Source organism: Poromitra crassiceps, assembly GCF_964638095.1.
Source record: "Poromitra crassiceps genome assembly, chromosome: 19".
Classification (NCBI taxonomy): domain Eukaryota; kingdom Metazoa; phylum Chordata; class Actinopteri; order Beryciformes; family Melamphaidae; genus Poromitra; species Poromitra crassiceps.
Genome location: NC_139646.1, coordinates 28,633,454 through 28,649,000, shown reverse-complemented (window position 1 = coordinate 28,649,000; position 15,547 = coordinate 28,633,454). Strand labels below are relative to the sequence as shown.

General features: G+C 47.4%; 1 protein-coding gene across 1 annotated transcript in view; it reads right to left on the bottom strand.

Annotated features, from left to right (window-relative positions):
* Nucleotides 1–562: 562 nt before the first annotated feature.
* Nucleotides 563–15,547, bottom strand: part of tmem132a (transmembrane protein 132A) — a gene marked incomplete at both ends in the record, with an annotated part of 18,199 nt that continues 3,214 nt past the window's right edge. Inside the window, 12 exons of the mRNA XM_083655889.1 lie at nucleotides 563–1,450; nucleotides 1,935–2,126; nucleotides 4,444–4,663; nucleotides 4,742–4,944; nucleotides 6,098–6,241; nucleotides 6,470–6,659; nucleotides 10,220–10,372; nucleotides 10,847–11,101; nucleotides 11,470–11,628; nucleotides 12,456–12,667; nucleotides 13,399–13,611; nucleotides 15,003–15,226. Coding sequence (XP_083512015.1) covers nucleotides 563–1,450; nucleotides 1,935–2,126; nucleotides 4,444–4,663; nucleotides 4,742–4,944; nucleotides 6,098–6,241; nucleotides 6,470–6,659; nucleotides 10,220–10,372; nucleotides 10,847–11,101; nucleotides 11,470–11,628; nucleotides 12,456–12,667; nucleotides 13,399–13,611; nucleotides 15,003–15,226 — 3,053 coding nt within the window. The remainder of the gene's footprint in view (nucleotides 1,451–1,934; nucleotides 2,127–4,443; nucleotides 4,664–4,741; nucleotides 4,945–6,097; nucleotides 6,242–6,469; nucleotides 6,660–10,219; nucleotides 10,373–10,846; nucleotides 11,102–11,469; nucleotides 11,629–12,455; nucleotides 12,668–13,398; nucleotides 13,612–15,002; nucleotides 15,227–15,547) is intronic.

The following is a 15,547-nucleotide window of genomic DNA, read 5'->3' as shown; positions in this document are numbered from 1 at the left end:
TCAAATATTAATGTTTCAGATGTTAATGTTAATGAACATTAGGGCAAAGGCAATCATCAGCCATCATGTTGGAGAAAGTCGTTACAGTCCAATGAACAGACCATTTGAACTGTGGTCATCATCCACTTCATCATCCACTTCATCATCCACTTCATCATCCACTTCATCATCCACTTCATCATCCACTTCATCCTATGTTTGGATTTAGGTTCAAACATTCCACAGAAACGGCAAACTGTTATTTTGTAGAGGAAATAAAAAACATGCTGGATAAAGGAGGCGGGGTTAAAGGAGGCGTGGTTAAAGGAGGCATGGTTGGAGCCATTTTCATCGACTTGAAGAAAGCCTTTGACACGGTCAGAACATACTATGAAGGATGACATCTTATTTAAATCACTGACAACACGGCAGTAGAATTCATGCTCACTCATCCTTACTTCTTGAGTGTTCTATAGGTGTGCGGCCCCAAGGTTCCATTTTAGCTCAGATTTCTTTCGGCGTCTACATAAATGACCTTCCTCGCAGCTGCAGAGATGTTAAGGTATGCTACATATTGCATGTATCAGCAAATAATCTCTACTTCCTTAAAATCCTCCCTGTTCTCCTCCTGCTCTTCTGTCTCTCCCTTTTCTCCAGCTTCTGTCTTCTTCTTCTTCCACTCCTCCTCTCCCTCGGTCTCTCCATCCTCCTCGGCTGTCATGGCTCCGCTCCTCTCTCTCAGGGCGCAGGGCAGACAGTTGAGCAGGAAGAGGATGGTGGAGAGACAGAGGAGAGAGAGGACTGGCACTCCCACTTCTAACTCTCCGTCTCCGTGCCTCTCCTCTCCCTCCTCTCTCCGGCCACCTTCTCTCTCCTGGCTCGGGGAGACGAACACAGCACTCTCCTCGTGGCCGGGCGTCAGCGCGGCTCTTTCCAGATTGTTCCGACTCACCATCCCCGCTTCCCCGACGTCATTCCAGCTAATCGCCTTCCCTTCCATTTGGTCATAATAGTCGGTAACGTTCGCTCTCTCCGTGTCTTCTGCGTCGAAATTCCTCGTGTCCGATTCCACCAGCCTGGCCCAAATGTCAAAGTCAAACTCCCTGCCCTCCCCGTCCTCGTTCCCCATTGGCTCAAAGAGGTCAGAGTCCAGGTTGACTCTTATCCAACCGGATCCCCTCGCCAGCCTCCTGGTCCCTGCGCCTCCTCTGGTTTCCCTCCCCTCTCCATCGGCGATGGAGTTGGAGGTGACCGGTTGGTCGAGGCAGGTCGACACCAGAAGCTCCGCCCACAGCAAGGGCCCGCCCCCGTCCCCATGGGCCATAATGCGCTGGGGGGCGGGGCCGGGCGTCACGATGACCACACTCTCAGCCAATGAGGAGAGACGCAGGAAGAAGGGCACACCACTGTAGGAGGTCAGGAGGGAGGTGGTGTCGTCGCTGAACTGGACCCACACACTGACGGATGCCTCCTGGAGTGAGGGGAGGTAGATGTCAAACATTACAATTCACCTTTCCTAAGTCCCACCCCTTTTTGCTATCTGCTCCAATAACAGTTGCTTGTCACAGCCAAGAGAGTACCACAGGAATGAGACCGGAAAACATGGACGCTAGCACTTGTAAAAACGAATGGGATTTTTATATGGCGACTTCGGTTAAATACAGATGATGGTCTGTGGTTAACAAAAGTTTATGAAACAGCAAACTTGTGTTCAGCAAGATCATCTTCACAAATGAGGACCAGTTTTATGACTTTTGAAGCGTTTTCTGAAAATCGCGTAAAAAACAGCACTTCCGCTTCAGCCACCTTGGCTTGCCCTCACCTGGTGTGTGTGCCCTCACCTGGTGTGTGTGCCCTCACCTGGTGTGTGTGCCCTCACCTGGTGTGTGTGCCCTCACCTGGTGTGTGTGCCCTCACCTGGTGTGTGTGCCCTCACCTGGTGTGTGTGCCCTCACCTGGTGGTGGTTGTGAAGGAGGTTGTAGGCCGTCACTGCGGCGGTGATGATGGAGGGGTGGGCGGGGCTGGATGTGATTGACATGCCGAGGCCGCTGACCACCTGCACAGAGAGGTCCCCGGTGGTGACGGGCTCTGAGGTCACAGTGACATTACAGCTGCCCAGTACCCCGTCCCACTGCCCAGAGAGGACCTGAGAGAGAGAGAGAGAGAGACAGACAGAGAGAGAGAGAGACAGAGAGAGACAGAGAGAGAGAGAGAGAGAGACCGAGAGAGAGAGAGAGAGAGAGAGAGAGACAGAGAGAGAGAGACAGAGAGAGAGATTGTTACATAAACATTGATGTCTTCCATAGACAACTGGTACTCAATGGTTGGTGGAGGAACCCACACCACCTTGTGAGGCAGCTGGATAATTAATTAAGTGAATCAGCCTCATGTTAGGAGGTAAACCGTGTCAGTTTGTCTGTAATCACTCCTTGATGATTAGCTGGTAAGCCTCATGCAGGGGGCGGGGCGTGCAGGAAGTGGGGGTGCTTATGGTGTGGCAGCACCCTCTGCTGTTTTATATTGTTATTGCAATGTCAATAAAAATATATATATGATTAAAATGTGTTTGAAAACTAACCATCTGGCATCAGGTTAATGTCCTCCACCATCTCAAGGAACATATAAAAGAACAAAGAGTCATTACATCATACCAATGTTCTAATGCTCTGCTTAGGTCCAGACTTTGTTCTAATGCTCTGCTTAGGTCCAGACTATATGTTCTAATGTTCTGCTTAGGTCCAGACTATATGTTCTAATGCTCTGCTTAGGTCCAGACTATATGTTCTAATGCTCTGCTTAGGTCCAGACTATATGTTCTAATGCTCTGCTGAGGTCCAGACTTTGAGGTCAGTTCTAATTGAAGCCTGTGGGAGATGCATGGAGAAGTAAAACCCAACATCTCAACATGATAATATGAGCTTTGATGAAGAAACCAAATGAAAGAACAACACACTTCAGAGAAAAGGCTACTGACACATGTTTCCTAATATGCACATTAATTTATATGCTTGGTTGGTCTCCAAATAGTTCCCAATCATAATTAGACATAATTGTACATCAGGGCTCATGGCAACACAAATGACTCAAACACACACTACACAGAGAACACACACTACACAGAGAACACACACTGTACAGAGAACACACACTGTACAGGGCTCATGGCAAGACAAATGAACTATCTGGAGACCAACAGAAAATAAATGAATGCACACATTAGGAAACAGTTGTCAGTAGGCTCTTCACTGAAATCACAGAGAACACACACTACACAGAGAACACACACTACACAGAGAACACACACTACACACACTACACACACTACACACACTACACACACTACACAGAGAACACACACTACACAGAGAACACACACTACACACACTACACACACTACACAGAGAACACACACTACACAGAGAACACACACTACACAGAGAACACACACTACACACACTACACAGAGAACACACACTACACAGAGAACACACACTACACAGAGAACACACACTACACAGAGAACACACACACTACACAGAGAACACACACTACACACACTACACAGAGAACACACACTACACAGAGCACACACTACACAGAGAACACACACTACACACACTACACAGAGAACACACACTACACAGAGAACACACACTACACAGAGAACACACACTACACACACTACACAGAGAACACACACTACACAGAGAACACACACTACACACACTACACAGAGAACACACACTACACAGAGAACACACACTACACAGAGCACACACTACACAGAGAACACACACTACACAGAGAACACACACTACACACACTACACAGAGAACACACACTACACAGAGAACACACACTACACAGAGAACACACACTACACACACTACACAGAGAACACACACTACACAGAGCACACACTACACAGAGAACACACACTACACACACTACACAGAGAACACACACTACACAGAGAACACACACTACACAGAGAACACACACTACACAGAGAACACACACTACACACACTACACAGAGAACACACACTACACAGAGAACACACACTACACACACTACACAGAGAACACACACTACACAGAGAACACACACTACACACACTACACAGAGAACACACACTACACAGAGAACACACACTACACAGAGAACACACACTACACAGAGAACACACACTACACACACTACACAGAGAACACACACTACACAGAGCACACACTACACAGAGAACACACACTACACACACTACACAGAGAACACACACTACACAGAGAACACACACTACACAGAGAACACACACTACACAGAGAACACACACTACACAGAGAACACACACTACACACACTACACAGAGAACACACACTACACAGAGCACACACTACACAGAGAACACACACTACACAGAATTCAACAAAGTGCTTTTACAGTACAAGGTTCTGATGACCCACATGCAGCGATGTCTTTCCGGGTCGTAAGCCAATCAGGTTGTTCTGCTTGCCGAGGGATGCCACCCGAGGGTCCTCCACTCTCAGCCAATTATGGACCAGCTCTGTCACATCCACGAACCAATCGGATGAGCCCAGGAGGTGAGTGGTCCTGCTCTGGAGGTCCTGAGCCGTGAACTGAGTCAGAACCTGGAGCGACGAGCGCTGAAACACCGGCCAGCACCTGAGGGGAGAGAGAGGACAAATGGAAGACATTTATATATAGATAGATAGATAATTGGGCACACTGGAGCTCTCCTACCCGTGCTCGGTGAAGTGGTTCCAGCCATCTATGGCATTGAGCACGGGGTCTGCCAGGGACACTCGCAGGGGCACCGAGGGAGCCCACACCGCCAGACACATGGAGCCTCTGAGCGTGCCCAGGAGAAACTCCACCCCCACACAGGTGCTGCCCACTCCTGATTCGCTGCCATCCACAAAGATGGCAGAGCAATCGTCGGACACCTGTTGAACAAAGAGGGGAAAATAGACATATTTAATGGGGGTGAATTATGCTCAGATGCGCACAACTCGGATGAAAAGTAGTCATGTGAAAGACAAGGGAGCAGCGTGCAAGCGTGCAAGACAAGTGAATACATGCACATCATAACATAATAGAACTACCAAGCTGTAAACATGATATCATATAACATTTATTATAAAACTGCTCTTTCAAATCAAGCAATCTGATTGGTTCACAGCCGTGATATAATGAGTGTATACCACGGCTAGAGCCGCATCCCCGAAACACTCCACCTCTGGCTGTACCACATCAGTCTCATGGAATATCGGATTTGGGACTTGGAAGTGAGCAAGGAAGTACGACTGAAGTGGTAAATTCTGAAAATATGTTTTATTCCAGCATCGGTCGTACTATGAACCAAGTTAACATAGCATAGCATAGCGGCTTGCGTTTGCTCACGTTAACGTTAACGTTCACAGGCATACGAACAACCGATACCTTTTACCTGGAATAAAATAACGAAGACACGTTTTCAGAACTTGCCAGTTAGTCCAACTTACTTGCACTCCTTTTTGTTTGGTCCCTGTAACCTAACATTAGCAGTGTCACGTGGCCCAGAATTACCAATTTGGAATGGTAATGGTAAATATTTGAAATGGATAATGTTGTCCGACAACGCCACCATAGGGATTGGACAGAGCCTAGGACTCTAATGAAAAAGGCTACACAGGTTCTTCACATCAGGGTTGAGCAGAATTAAAAAATGACTAAAATCAAGGGTCAAAATTATCGTACGCCCTATGGCCACCATGACATGTGTGCCATGATGCTGTAAACTTTCTTTACACCGGGCTCAGACCGCATGTGTATTTTATGTATTTTCTTTACACCGGGCTCAGACCACATGTGCCGCAAATCTTGCACAAGAAGAGCGAGACTGCTTCTCTGCACAAAACTCTTTGCTCTCTCTTTCTCTCTCTCTCTCTCTCCTCTTTATTTCTCATGTTTTCCCTATGACATCATGGATGATGTCACAGTGGGATTTATGACATCACAGTGGGACAATCACAGTAGGACAGAGAAACAGAGCCCAAGCTCCCATTTATATGTGGGATTAATATTGTTTGCATGTGTGTGTATTTGACTGAGTTGCACCTTGACAATGTTCTCGTTGGTTGACTGACACCTGACAGCAGCGGTGATGTCTGACACCTTCCCACCATGCCCTATGGCCAGCACGATAACAGGAAGTGACACGGGCTCGTTGGTCAGTATGGCTGTGTTGATGATAGTGTTACTCTGCAAACACAAACAGCAAATACATAGTCGTTACCATAGTATGTTCACTGCGTGTGGAAGTTGACAAGATTAACAACTTCCACACCAGTGAACATACAGTACTGTAATGACCATGTCTGTCAAATCTATTACAGTAACATTATCAAGAATTAACAAATTAATGGATAACTTGGTCCACTCCAAATGAGTATCAACAAATGACAATGAATGAATGAATGAATGAACTACCTCTGTGATGGGAGTGATCCCGACAATGTGTCGATCAGCGAATGAGAAGGTGCTCACTGCTGCCCCATGTGGAGGGTTATTACGTCCCGAGTACTCCACCCGCCAATTAGCCCACACGGTCATGGCAACACCGAAACTCCGCCTCAGACCGTCGACTGACAGACATACCACCTGGTGGAAGAGAGAGGGACTGCAAGAGGAGTGATTGATTAAAGGTATGCTATGCAACTATTTAATTAAAAAAACTTTTTTTTTTTTTATCCTTATAGAAAAGTTTCCCCTCAAAAACATACATTTTAACCCACTAAATACTGTGGCAGTGTGTTTGTGGTCAGACGCTGCCCCCTGCCTGATTTTGGTGCTGTTTACATTTGTTTGGCTGTGGACGGGACAAGTTTGTGTGTGGGATGTATAGCGAGTCTTAGCGACCAGCCCTTAACATCACTCACAGTGCAACAGCCCAGCCAATAGCTCCTCCCAGATATGTTTTTGAGTTGTTTAGACCTCATACTTAGATGGTTTGGAGGTATTTATAACATAACTGCTGTGAAACTACCAGAAAATAATGTTTAATCCCTGCTTTTGAACAGTTTACCGGCACTCTCTCTCTCCACATAAACACAGCCTCGCTCGACCACAAAAACAATGTGTCAGGATCGGAGTTAGACGTGTGGATCTATTCGCGGGTAGTTGATGAAGCTGGGGTGTTGTGGAACTTGATGGCTGGGGCTGCACAGTTCGAGGTTTGGGAACGGTCGCAGAGATTGCCGAAGTTGCTGGTTGCAGGAGTTGCAGGTTGCAGACGTTGCAGAGATTGGTATGATCCTTGATCTTGATGTGAATTTATGAATCACTGGCGAGGACCTGCAGGAACAGGCCCTTATAGATGTGAATATGACATCACCTGTGTTATGACATCACCAGCGAAAGGCATGAAAGACGCTTATGAATCATGACATCATCAGTGATTGATGACATCATAGTAGGAATGACGACGTCAAAGTAGGAATGATGACGTCATCCTAACAGTACCCTCCCCTCAACGGACGTCACCTGGCGTCCAATGAGGCCATCAAGGATGGCATCTGGGAGACAAAAAATCCGCAGGTTCTGGTGGAGGTGCTCTTCCGCAGGTGGTTAGACGCAGGTGGTTAGGCCCCAAAGGGGGTGTAAGAGAGTGAGGTGCTCTTCAGCAGGTGGTTAGATGCAGGTGGTCAGACCCCAAAGGGGGTGTAGGACAGTGGAGGTGCTCCTCCCTAATACAGGATATCGAAGCCATAGATGGACCGATACGTAGATAGAACTTCCACCGGGTCCGGTGGATCCTCTGGGGCCGGCCATCCCCCGGGGCACGATCCAAACACGGGAGGCTGGAGACCATCAAAAGGGTCAAATGCCGCCGTCACCGAAGGCAGAGCCGCAGGGGGATCTGACACAGCGAGGCCTGCCCTCCCGACCTGTAGTTTGGGGGGGTCACCCACCGTCTCCTCCTTTAAACGCCTCTTATTTCTTCTTGCTCTTGACCGAGGGCTGACGACACTACGGGAACCTCCCAGCATGAAGCTGGAACCTACGTGTTGGTCAAGGACAGGAATTGGCTGCTGCTGGGGTACGGGTTCAGACTCGGCGAGGGGAAGGTCCACAGGTTGTGCCTCAGGTACAGGTTCAGACTCGGCGAGGGGCAGGTCCACAGGTTGTGCCTCAGGTTGTGCCTCAGGGCCAGTAGACTTGGAGGCCCCCTGCGGGGGGACGGAGCCGATCTGCAGGCAGCGATTGAACTTCCCCATGAGACGATCGACAGTCCTCTCCAACTCCCTAACCCTCTTGGAGACACACTGCCACTCCTGGGTCCTGCAGGGAACGCTACCCAACCGTACAGATTTCTTGGCTGGACACGTAGAGTCTTGATCCACAGAGAGTACCACGGGCCGGCGAGCGGTGGGACCACTTACTGGACGCCGGGAGCAGGAGGAGAGGTAATGCCCGGCTCGACCACAGTACAGGCAGCTCCGGGTGTCCAAACGGTGCTGCCTCTCCTCTGGTGTGATGCGAACCCTGCCGGTCAGATCACGGTACAGATGGCTGCTGGTACAGATGTCGGCCGGCTGCCCCTGCTCTGGGATGACGCGAACTCCCCCCCAGAATATGCCCTTAGCAGCTGGAGGCGGCCGAGAGGCAGAGCTAGAAGCAGGTCTGGAAGGTCTGGAAACCTCCGGAACGACGGCGCGCTCGGAAGCTGGGGCAGAAGGCTGCGGAATGGCACCCTGGGGGCCTAGCCCGTCGAGACGATCTAGCCTGCTCGCCAGGAGGGCGAGCTGATCCTGGGCAGTGGAAGCTATATTCTGGATTGTGCTAACCAGAAGGGCGTCCCGATCATCGGCCTTGGAAACCAGAGCCTGGATTGTGCTAACCAGGAGGGCGTCCCGATCATCGGCCCTGGAAACCAGCGCCTGGATTGCTTTTTCCTGCTGGGCAATCAGCTCAAGTATTGTCGGCAAGTCTCCGAACGTGATGGGACGAGTGGAGACATCAGGAAGAGTGGAGATATCAGGATGAGTGGAGATATCCAGCTGACCGCCTGGTGGGTCAGCTGAAGCGACCGGCCGGGTAACTGGCGTTGGGGCGTCCCGAATGACGCCCTGGGGGCCTAGCCCGTCGAGACGATCCAGCCGGCCAACCAGGAGGGCGTGCCAATCGGCTGCCTCCCTCTGGCCGTTGAGCACGTCCCGAAGGATGTCATCGAGGAGCGCCTGCTCCCGTCGCATCTCCGCGAGTCGCGCGCCCAGGCCAGAAATAGTAGAAATCAGTGCTGTTTGGAAGGTGTCGTCTGGTGGACCACCTGACGTGGCCGGCGGGAAAAGTGGGGTCTCGGGAGCTTCCTCCTTGACTGGCGGAAGTGTGTCCGCTAGATCCGCTTTAGAGTGATTGGGGGCCTCCTCCTTGATTGGGGTGAGAAATTTGCCCGCTAGATCCATTTCTGAGTGATTCATACTGTCAGGATCGGAGTTAGACGTGTGGATCTATTCGCGGGTAGTTGATGAAGCTGGGGTGTTGTGGAACTTGATGGCTGGGGCTGCACAGTTCGAGGTTTGGGAACGGTCGCAGAGATTGCCGAAGTTGCTGGTTGCAGGAGTTGCAGGTTGCAGACGTTGCAGAGATTGGTATGATCCTTGATCTTGATGTGAATTTATGAATCACTGGCGAGGACCTGCAGGAACAGGCCCTTATAGATGTGAATATGACATCACCTGTGTTATGACATCACCAGCGAAAGGCATGAAAGACGCTTATGAATCATGACATCATCAGTGATTGATGACATCATAGTAGGAATGACGACGTCAAAGTAGGAATGATGACGTCATCCTAACACAATGTCCCACCACAAAAATACACAATGTCTCTCAACATGAACACACTGCCACACTATTATATGGGCCAGAAGTGATCGTTTTGAGGGGGAACTTTTGTATAATTAGAGGTCCAAACACATAGTGCGTGGAACCCTATTGTAATTGTTCTGTTTATTATTATTATTATCATTATTATTATTATTATTATTTTATCATCATCCCCTAAAACAGTATGCACCATAAGGCCAGAGTAGCCAGACTTTGCACATATGTTGGAAATGTCACCCAATTCTCAGAAACAAAAAATTACAACAATCTACCAGATTCTGATGCTATAACAGCCCATTTTATGTTTTGGCCAATATGTGGCCCATACTGCATGAAGATCTTAACCTACTTGTGTATGTGCTTCAGTGGAGTGTGTTTGTGGCAGATGATGGAGATGACATCATATTTTGATCCCTGGGTTCTCTCCAGGGTCACTGCCCATAGGCCCGAGGTCAAAGTTTGCTGGGCCACCATCGACACCAGGCCCTTCTTCACCTTTGACCTAGGGACACACAGATTTTAAATGTAAGAGCAGTGAAAAAGTAGGGGCCCTATCTTTGCAAACGTGCTAATTAGCGCTCGCTTGCACGGTTTTTAACGCCGGGCGCTGCGCAATTTGGAGGCGTGCCTCTGCTATTCTCCGTGCCCCGCAAAATGCCTGTACTCCGCGCAAAAGCATTAAATAGGCGTGCTTAAGGCACAAATCTCAACACCATCACACACTGGTGAAAGTGGACCGGACGGGGCGGTACTTAGTTCCGTTAAAAGACGGAGTGAGACAGCAGCTGCCTGCCAAAACCCACATAGTCTACAAGCCGTCAAGATCGCATTACTTGGCTTGTCTTAAATTAACCTACCATTCGTCAATTATAAACCGGCCCGCAAACGCAAAACGCAAATAGCCCATGTACAAAGATACAGCTGCATCTCTATTATTTATATCCAGTTTTCATATTTCAACACTTTTTCCATTTACCTTATAACAACAAACTCAGCGCTGAAATTGGACCTCAGATTGACAGAAACCCCAATTGGCTGTCCTATCCGGATCGGCCCTCGGTGATAGCGAATCAGTACGTGGGAATCCAAGTTAAGCTCCTCCCCTTCCCGCCCATGCAAACAGGCTTCCTCTTCTTTGGTGGTGTTCCGCTCTTTCTTCTCCTCCTCTCTCAGTGTCACAGCTTTGATATAGAAGAGCTGCCGCTGGGACTGAGGCAATTTGTCCACACATCTGCATGGATGGATGGATGGACAGATGGAGAGAAAGAATGAGAGATGGAGAGATAGAGATAGGGAGACACTTGAGTCCAAGTGGACGTAAATTAGATGTAATTCCATCAAGGCATTCCTGAGATATCGCGTTAACGAGCATGAAACGAGCGGTCGTGAGGTCACAGTGACCTTGACCTTTGACCTTTGATCATCAAAATCCGGCGGAGGCATAATAAAACTGTAAATACAGCATGAAGTGCTGCATGTTTCAAATGTCATTCAGTGTTGCTCTGCTATTCCTTCTGCTTTGGGGAGAATAAAGAACCCGCTGACCTGAAGAGAAGTGAACCTACCTCTCTACATTTCACCATGTTCTCCTCTGCATACCTTGGTGGTGTAAGCTTCAGGTTGGCCACTGTGCCAAAGGAGGAGTAGTAGAGTTGGATTCGGTCGCTAATGGGGCCCCACTGGTATCTGAGGGCCCCTGCTGGCACAGCAACGCCCCCTGCTGGCACAGCAACGCCCCCTTCAACACCGCCACGGGATCTGAACAACGGCATCAATGAAACGGTTAAAGATGCTGTTGACGATCCACCATCAACTCAATCTCAGCCGGCTGGAGGAAAGATTGGATCTGTGGAAATGGCCTCAAACATGAAACCTGTGAAACTGCCACTTACATTTCTTGGGTAAAGGTAGCAATGTTGTTTGTTCACACAACCTTTCAGGTTTTTTTACATAATCTACCATTCACACAATACTGGCAATACCATTAAATTGTACTGGTGTCATTTCAATTCTTTCTTCAGATATCCAACTATTTATGTGGGTATTTATTTTAGTGATATTTTGTTTGCTTTCGAGCATGCTGGAATGACTGACTGACTGAATGACTGCTTGGCTGACTGACTGACTGACTGACTGAAACAAAGAAATAATTAACCCATGGGTAACATGTTACAATATGGGTAACTAAATTAAGGGTTAGTTAATGCTTAATAAGCCTTAATTAAGAGTTAACTCATGTCTCTAGTAATCACTTACTGATGGTGTTCATGTTAACTAAGTATTGATTTATGCATTATTTAATAGTTTAGAATTAGTTCATGGTTAGGTTGAGGGTTAGGGCTAGGGAGGATTACTTCATGCTTATCAATGGTTAGGGTGAGAGTTGATAAGCATGAACGAAGGATTAGTTCATGCTTATCAATGGTTAGGGTGAGAGTTGATAAGCATGAACTAAGGATTAGTTCATGCTTATTCATGCTTATTAAGCATGAATTAACCATTCAGTTAGTGACCCTCATTGTAACGTGTTACTAGTAATCCTTTCATGAATGAACGAGTGAATGTGTCCAAACTATACAAGTCACCTCAGTAAGGGAGAAGATGCTCTTCCTGCACCGTTGTCACCAGCATTGCCATGACGACGGCTCCCACGCTGCCGTTCCCGGTTCTGCACCCGACGGCGGTAGTGGATGTATCTATAGTGCTTGTCCAAACCTTGATACGATTGGTCAAGGTGCTCCTCCTCAAACCAATCGTTGGGCAGTGTCAGAGTCACCACACAGAGTCCTAGAGGAGGCTGGGAAACAGGAAAGGATGGAGAGAGAGCGAAAGAGAGGGAGACAGAGACAGAGAAAGCAACTTTTAAATCCTAACCTTAAAGGACGACTTGCTGATTTATTTTTGCACATGATCTCACACATGTGTATAGATGAGGGTTGGTTTATCTTGTTGTTGTTGTTGTTGTTGTTGTTGTTGTTGTTGCTGTCGATCTTTGTATGTTTGTGTATTGTTCACTGTGTTTAAGTCTTGTCCGTCCAATTGGATGCAAGTTCACTCAGACACCGGAAAGTATCATTGTTTGTTGTTCATCCGACTGGTGAAAAATTAATAAAAATATTTGAGAAAAAAAGAAAACTATCGTGCACAAATGCATCATGGTCCACAACTTTATCTCAAATCATCTCTCAATAACTGTCAAACTAAATGAATGCCTGCGAAACTGTTGACGGTTTTCAGATATGTGTGAGATCAGATATGTGTGAGATCAGATATGTGTGAGATCAGATATGTGTGAGAGCATGTGCAAAATAAATCAGCATTGTTTTTCGGTGAAGTTCTCCTTTAACTCTAAAATAGACCTTTTCCCTGCTGAGGAGCAGTAAAAGTGACTTGACATGGAACTCTAGCTAGAGTACTTTCCAAGTACATTTAAAGTAACTTATTACTTTCAAATGAAAGTAACTAGTAATATGTAGTAGGCCTATATTACATTTTGAAAGTAACTTCTATGCCCCTCCCCTGCTGTACCCGTGTGATGCAGGAGGCCTGGTGCTCCTCTGTCTTCTTGAAGGCGTGCAGGGTGATGCAGGACCCTGGGGTGCTGCTGTCGCCCCGCATGTGGAACAGAGCCCTCACCCTGAACCTCTCCTGGCCTCCCTCCTCCCTCTCTCTCTCCACATGCTCGGAGAGGAGGGACGCCCACACGGGCAGGGGGAGAGGGACCACAGGGTCCGATATGAGCTGCGGAGAGAGAGAGAGAGGGGAGAGAGAGGGAGAGAGAGAGAGAGAGTTGTCTTGCAGTCAATTGGTCGTTCATCTTTCCTGGACATGACAATCATTGAAACATTGAAAGCACCTTTGGCATTGAACTGAATCTTTGGAGTGCTGCTATTTCTAAATGTATTGCTGCATTAATGCCCCACTTGGGTAGCGCCACCTGCTGGCAACACAAATTAAACCTTATGTGACAAACAACATCCGATTTATATGAAGTTTACATTGTCTGCTCTACACATGATATACAGCAACATGTCCGTATGATTATTTGGTCTTCTCTCTGCCCCATAGTGGACGCAGGAAGTAACATGTAACTCCTCTGTGCAGGAAACAGGAAGTAACATGTAACTCCTCTGTGCAGGACGCAGGAAGTAACATGTAACTCCTCTGTGCAGGATGCAGGAAGTAACATGTAACTCCTCTGTGCAGGATGCAGGAAGTAACATGTAACTCCTCTGTGCAGGAAACAGGAAGTAACATGTAACTCCTCTGTGCAGGATGCAGGAAGTAACATGTAACTCCTCTGTGCAGGAAACAGGAAGTAACATGTAACTCCTCTGTGCAGGATGCAGGAAGTAACATGTAACTCCTCTGTGCAGGAAACAGGAAGTAACATGTAACTCCTCTGTGCAGGATGCAGGAAGTAACATGTAACTCCTCTGTGCAGGAAACAGGAAGTAACATGTAACTCCTCTGTGCAGGAAACAGGAAGTAACATGTAACTCCTCTGTGCAGGATGCAGGAAGTAACATGTAACTCCTCTGTGCAGGATGCAGGAAGTAACATGTAACTCCTCTGTGCAGGATGCAGGAAGTAACATGTAACTCCTCTGTGCAGGATGCAGGAAGTAACATGTAACTCCTCTGTGCAGGAAACAGGAAGTAACATGTAACTCCTCTGTGCAGGATGCAGGAAGTAACATGTAACTCCTCTGTGCAGGATGCAGGAAGTAACATGTAACTCCTCTGTGCAGGATGCAGGAAGTAACATGTAACAGTGTCCAAAATGCATGAAAATTCAGAGCTGTGTTGCCGGGGTGCCGCAGCAACGACGCTGCAGCTGTGGCAAACCCGGATGTGCACAAAGGGGCAAGGGCCCTACCAAGACTTGGAGCTGTGGAGCAGCTATAATTATTATTATTGTTCATTAATATATATTAGGTGTTTTAATACATTTTACTTACATTAATATCCACTGTAGTATTGAATATTCTTTTTATAGTTTCCAGGTATTATTATTTACACTCAATTATTTTGTTAAAATGACTAAATAAATCAATAACATCAAATTATCCATTCACCCAATCAACCCACGCACATATAACATCCATCCATCCATCTCGCCCCCCTTCTTACCTGTGTCACTGAATAAGGGCCAAAGGAGGCGTGGAGGGCCGGTGTGCAGGCATGGCTGGGTGGGGGCATCATGAGGAGGCTCTGGGAGGAGGAGAAGGGGCTGGAGTTGGAGAAGAGCGGGTCCAGCTGGCCCTGGGACAGGCGCAGGAAGCTCCAGGGAGGAGGGACAGCCCACAGGTGGACGGGCAGAGAGAGAGAGAGAGGCTGGGGCTGCGACGGTGTGACTGCAACAAAACAAGAGGTGTCAATGAAGGCATTATTGAGCTTAATTAGAAAGCCGCTATCAAGCAATAGCATCTATTGGTAGGTGGAGCTCTTCTCTTTATCTGCTACTACTGCTCTTGCTAACTACCCACTTCTTCATATTATATACATATATACATATATATATATATATATATATATATATATATATATATATATATATATATATATATATATATATATATATATATATATATATGTAGGTAGGTAGGTAGGTAGGTAGGTAGATACTTTATTGATCCCGAAGGAAATTCATGTACCAGCAGCTCACATACAGTCAA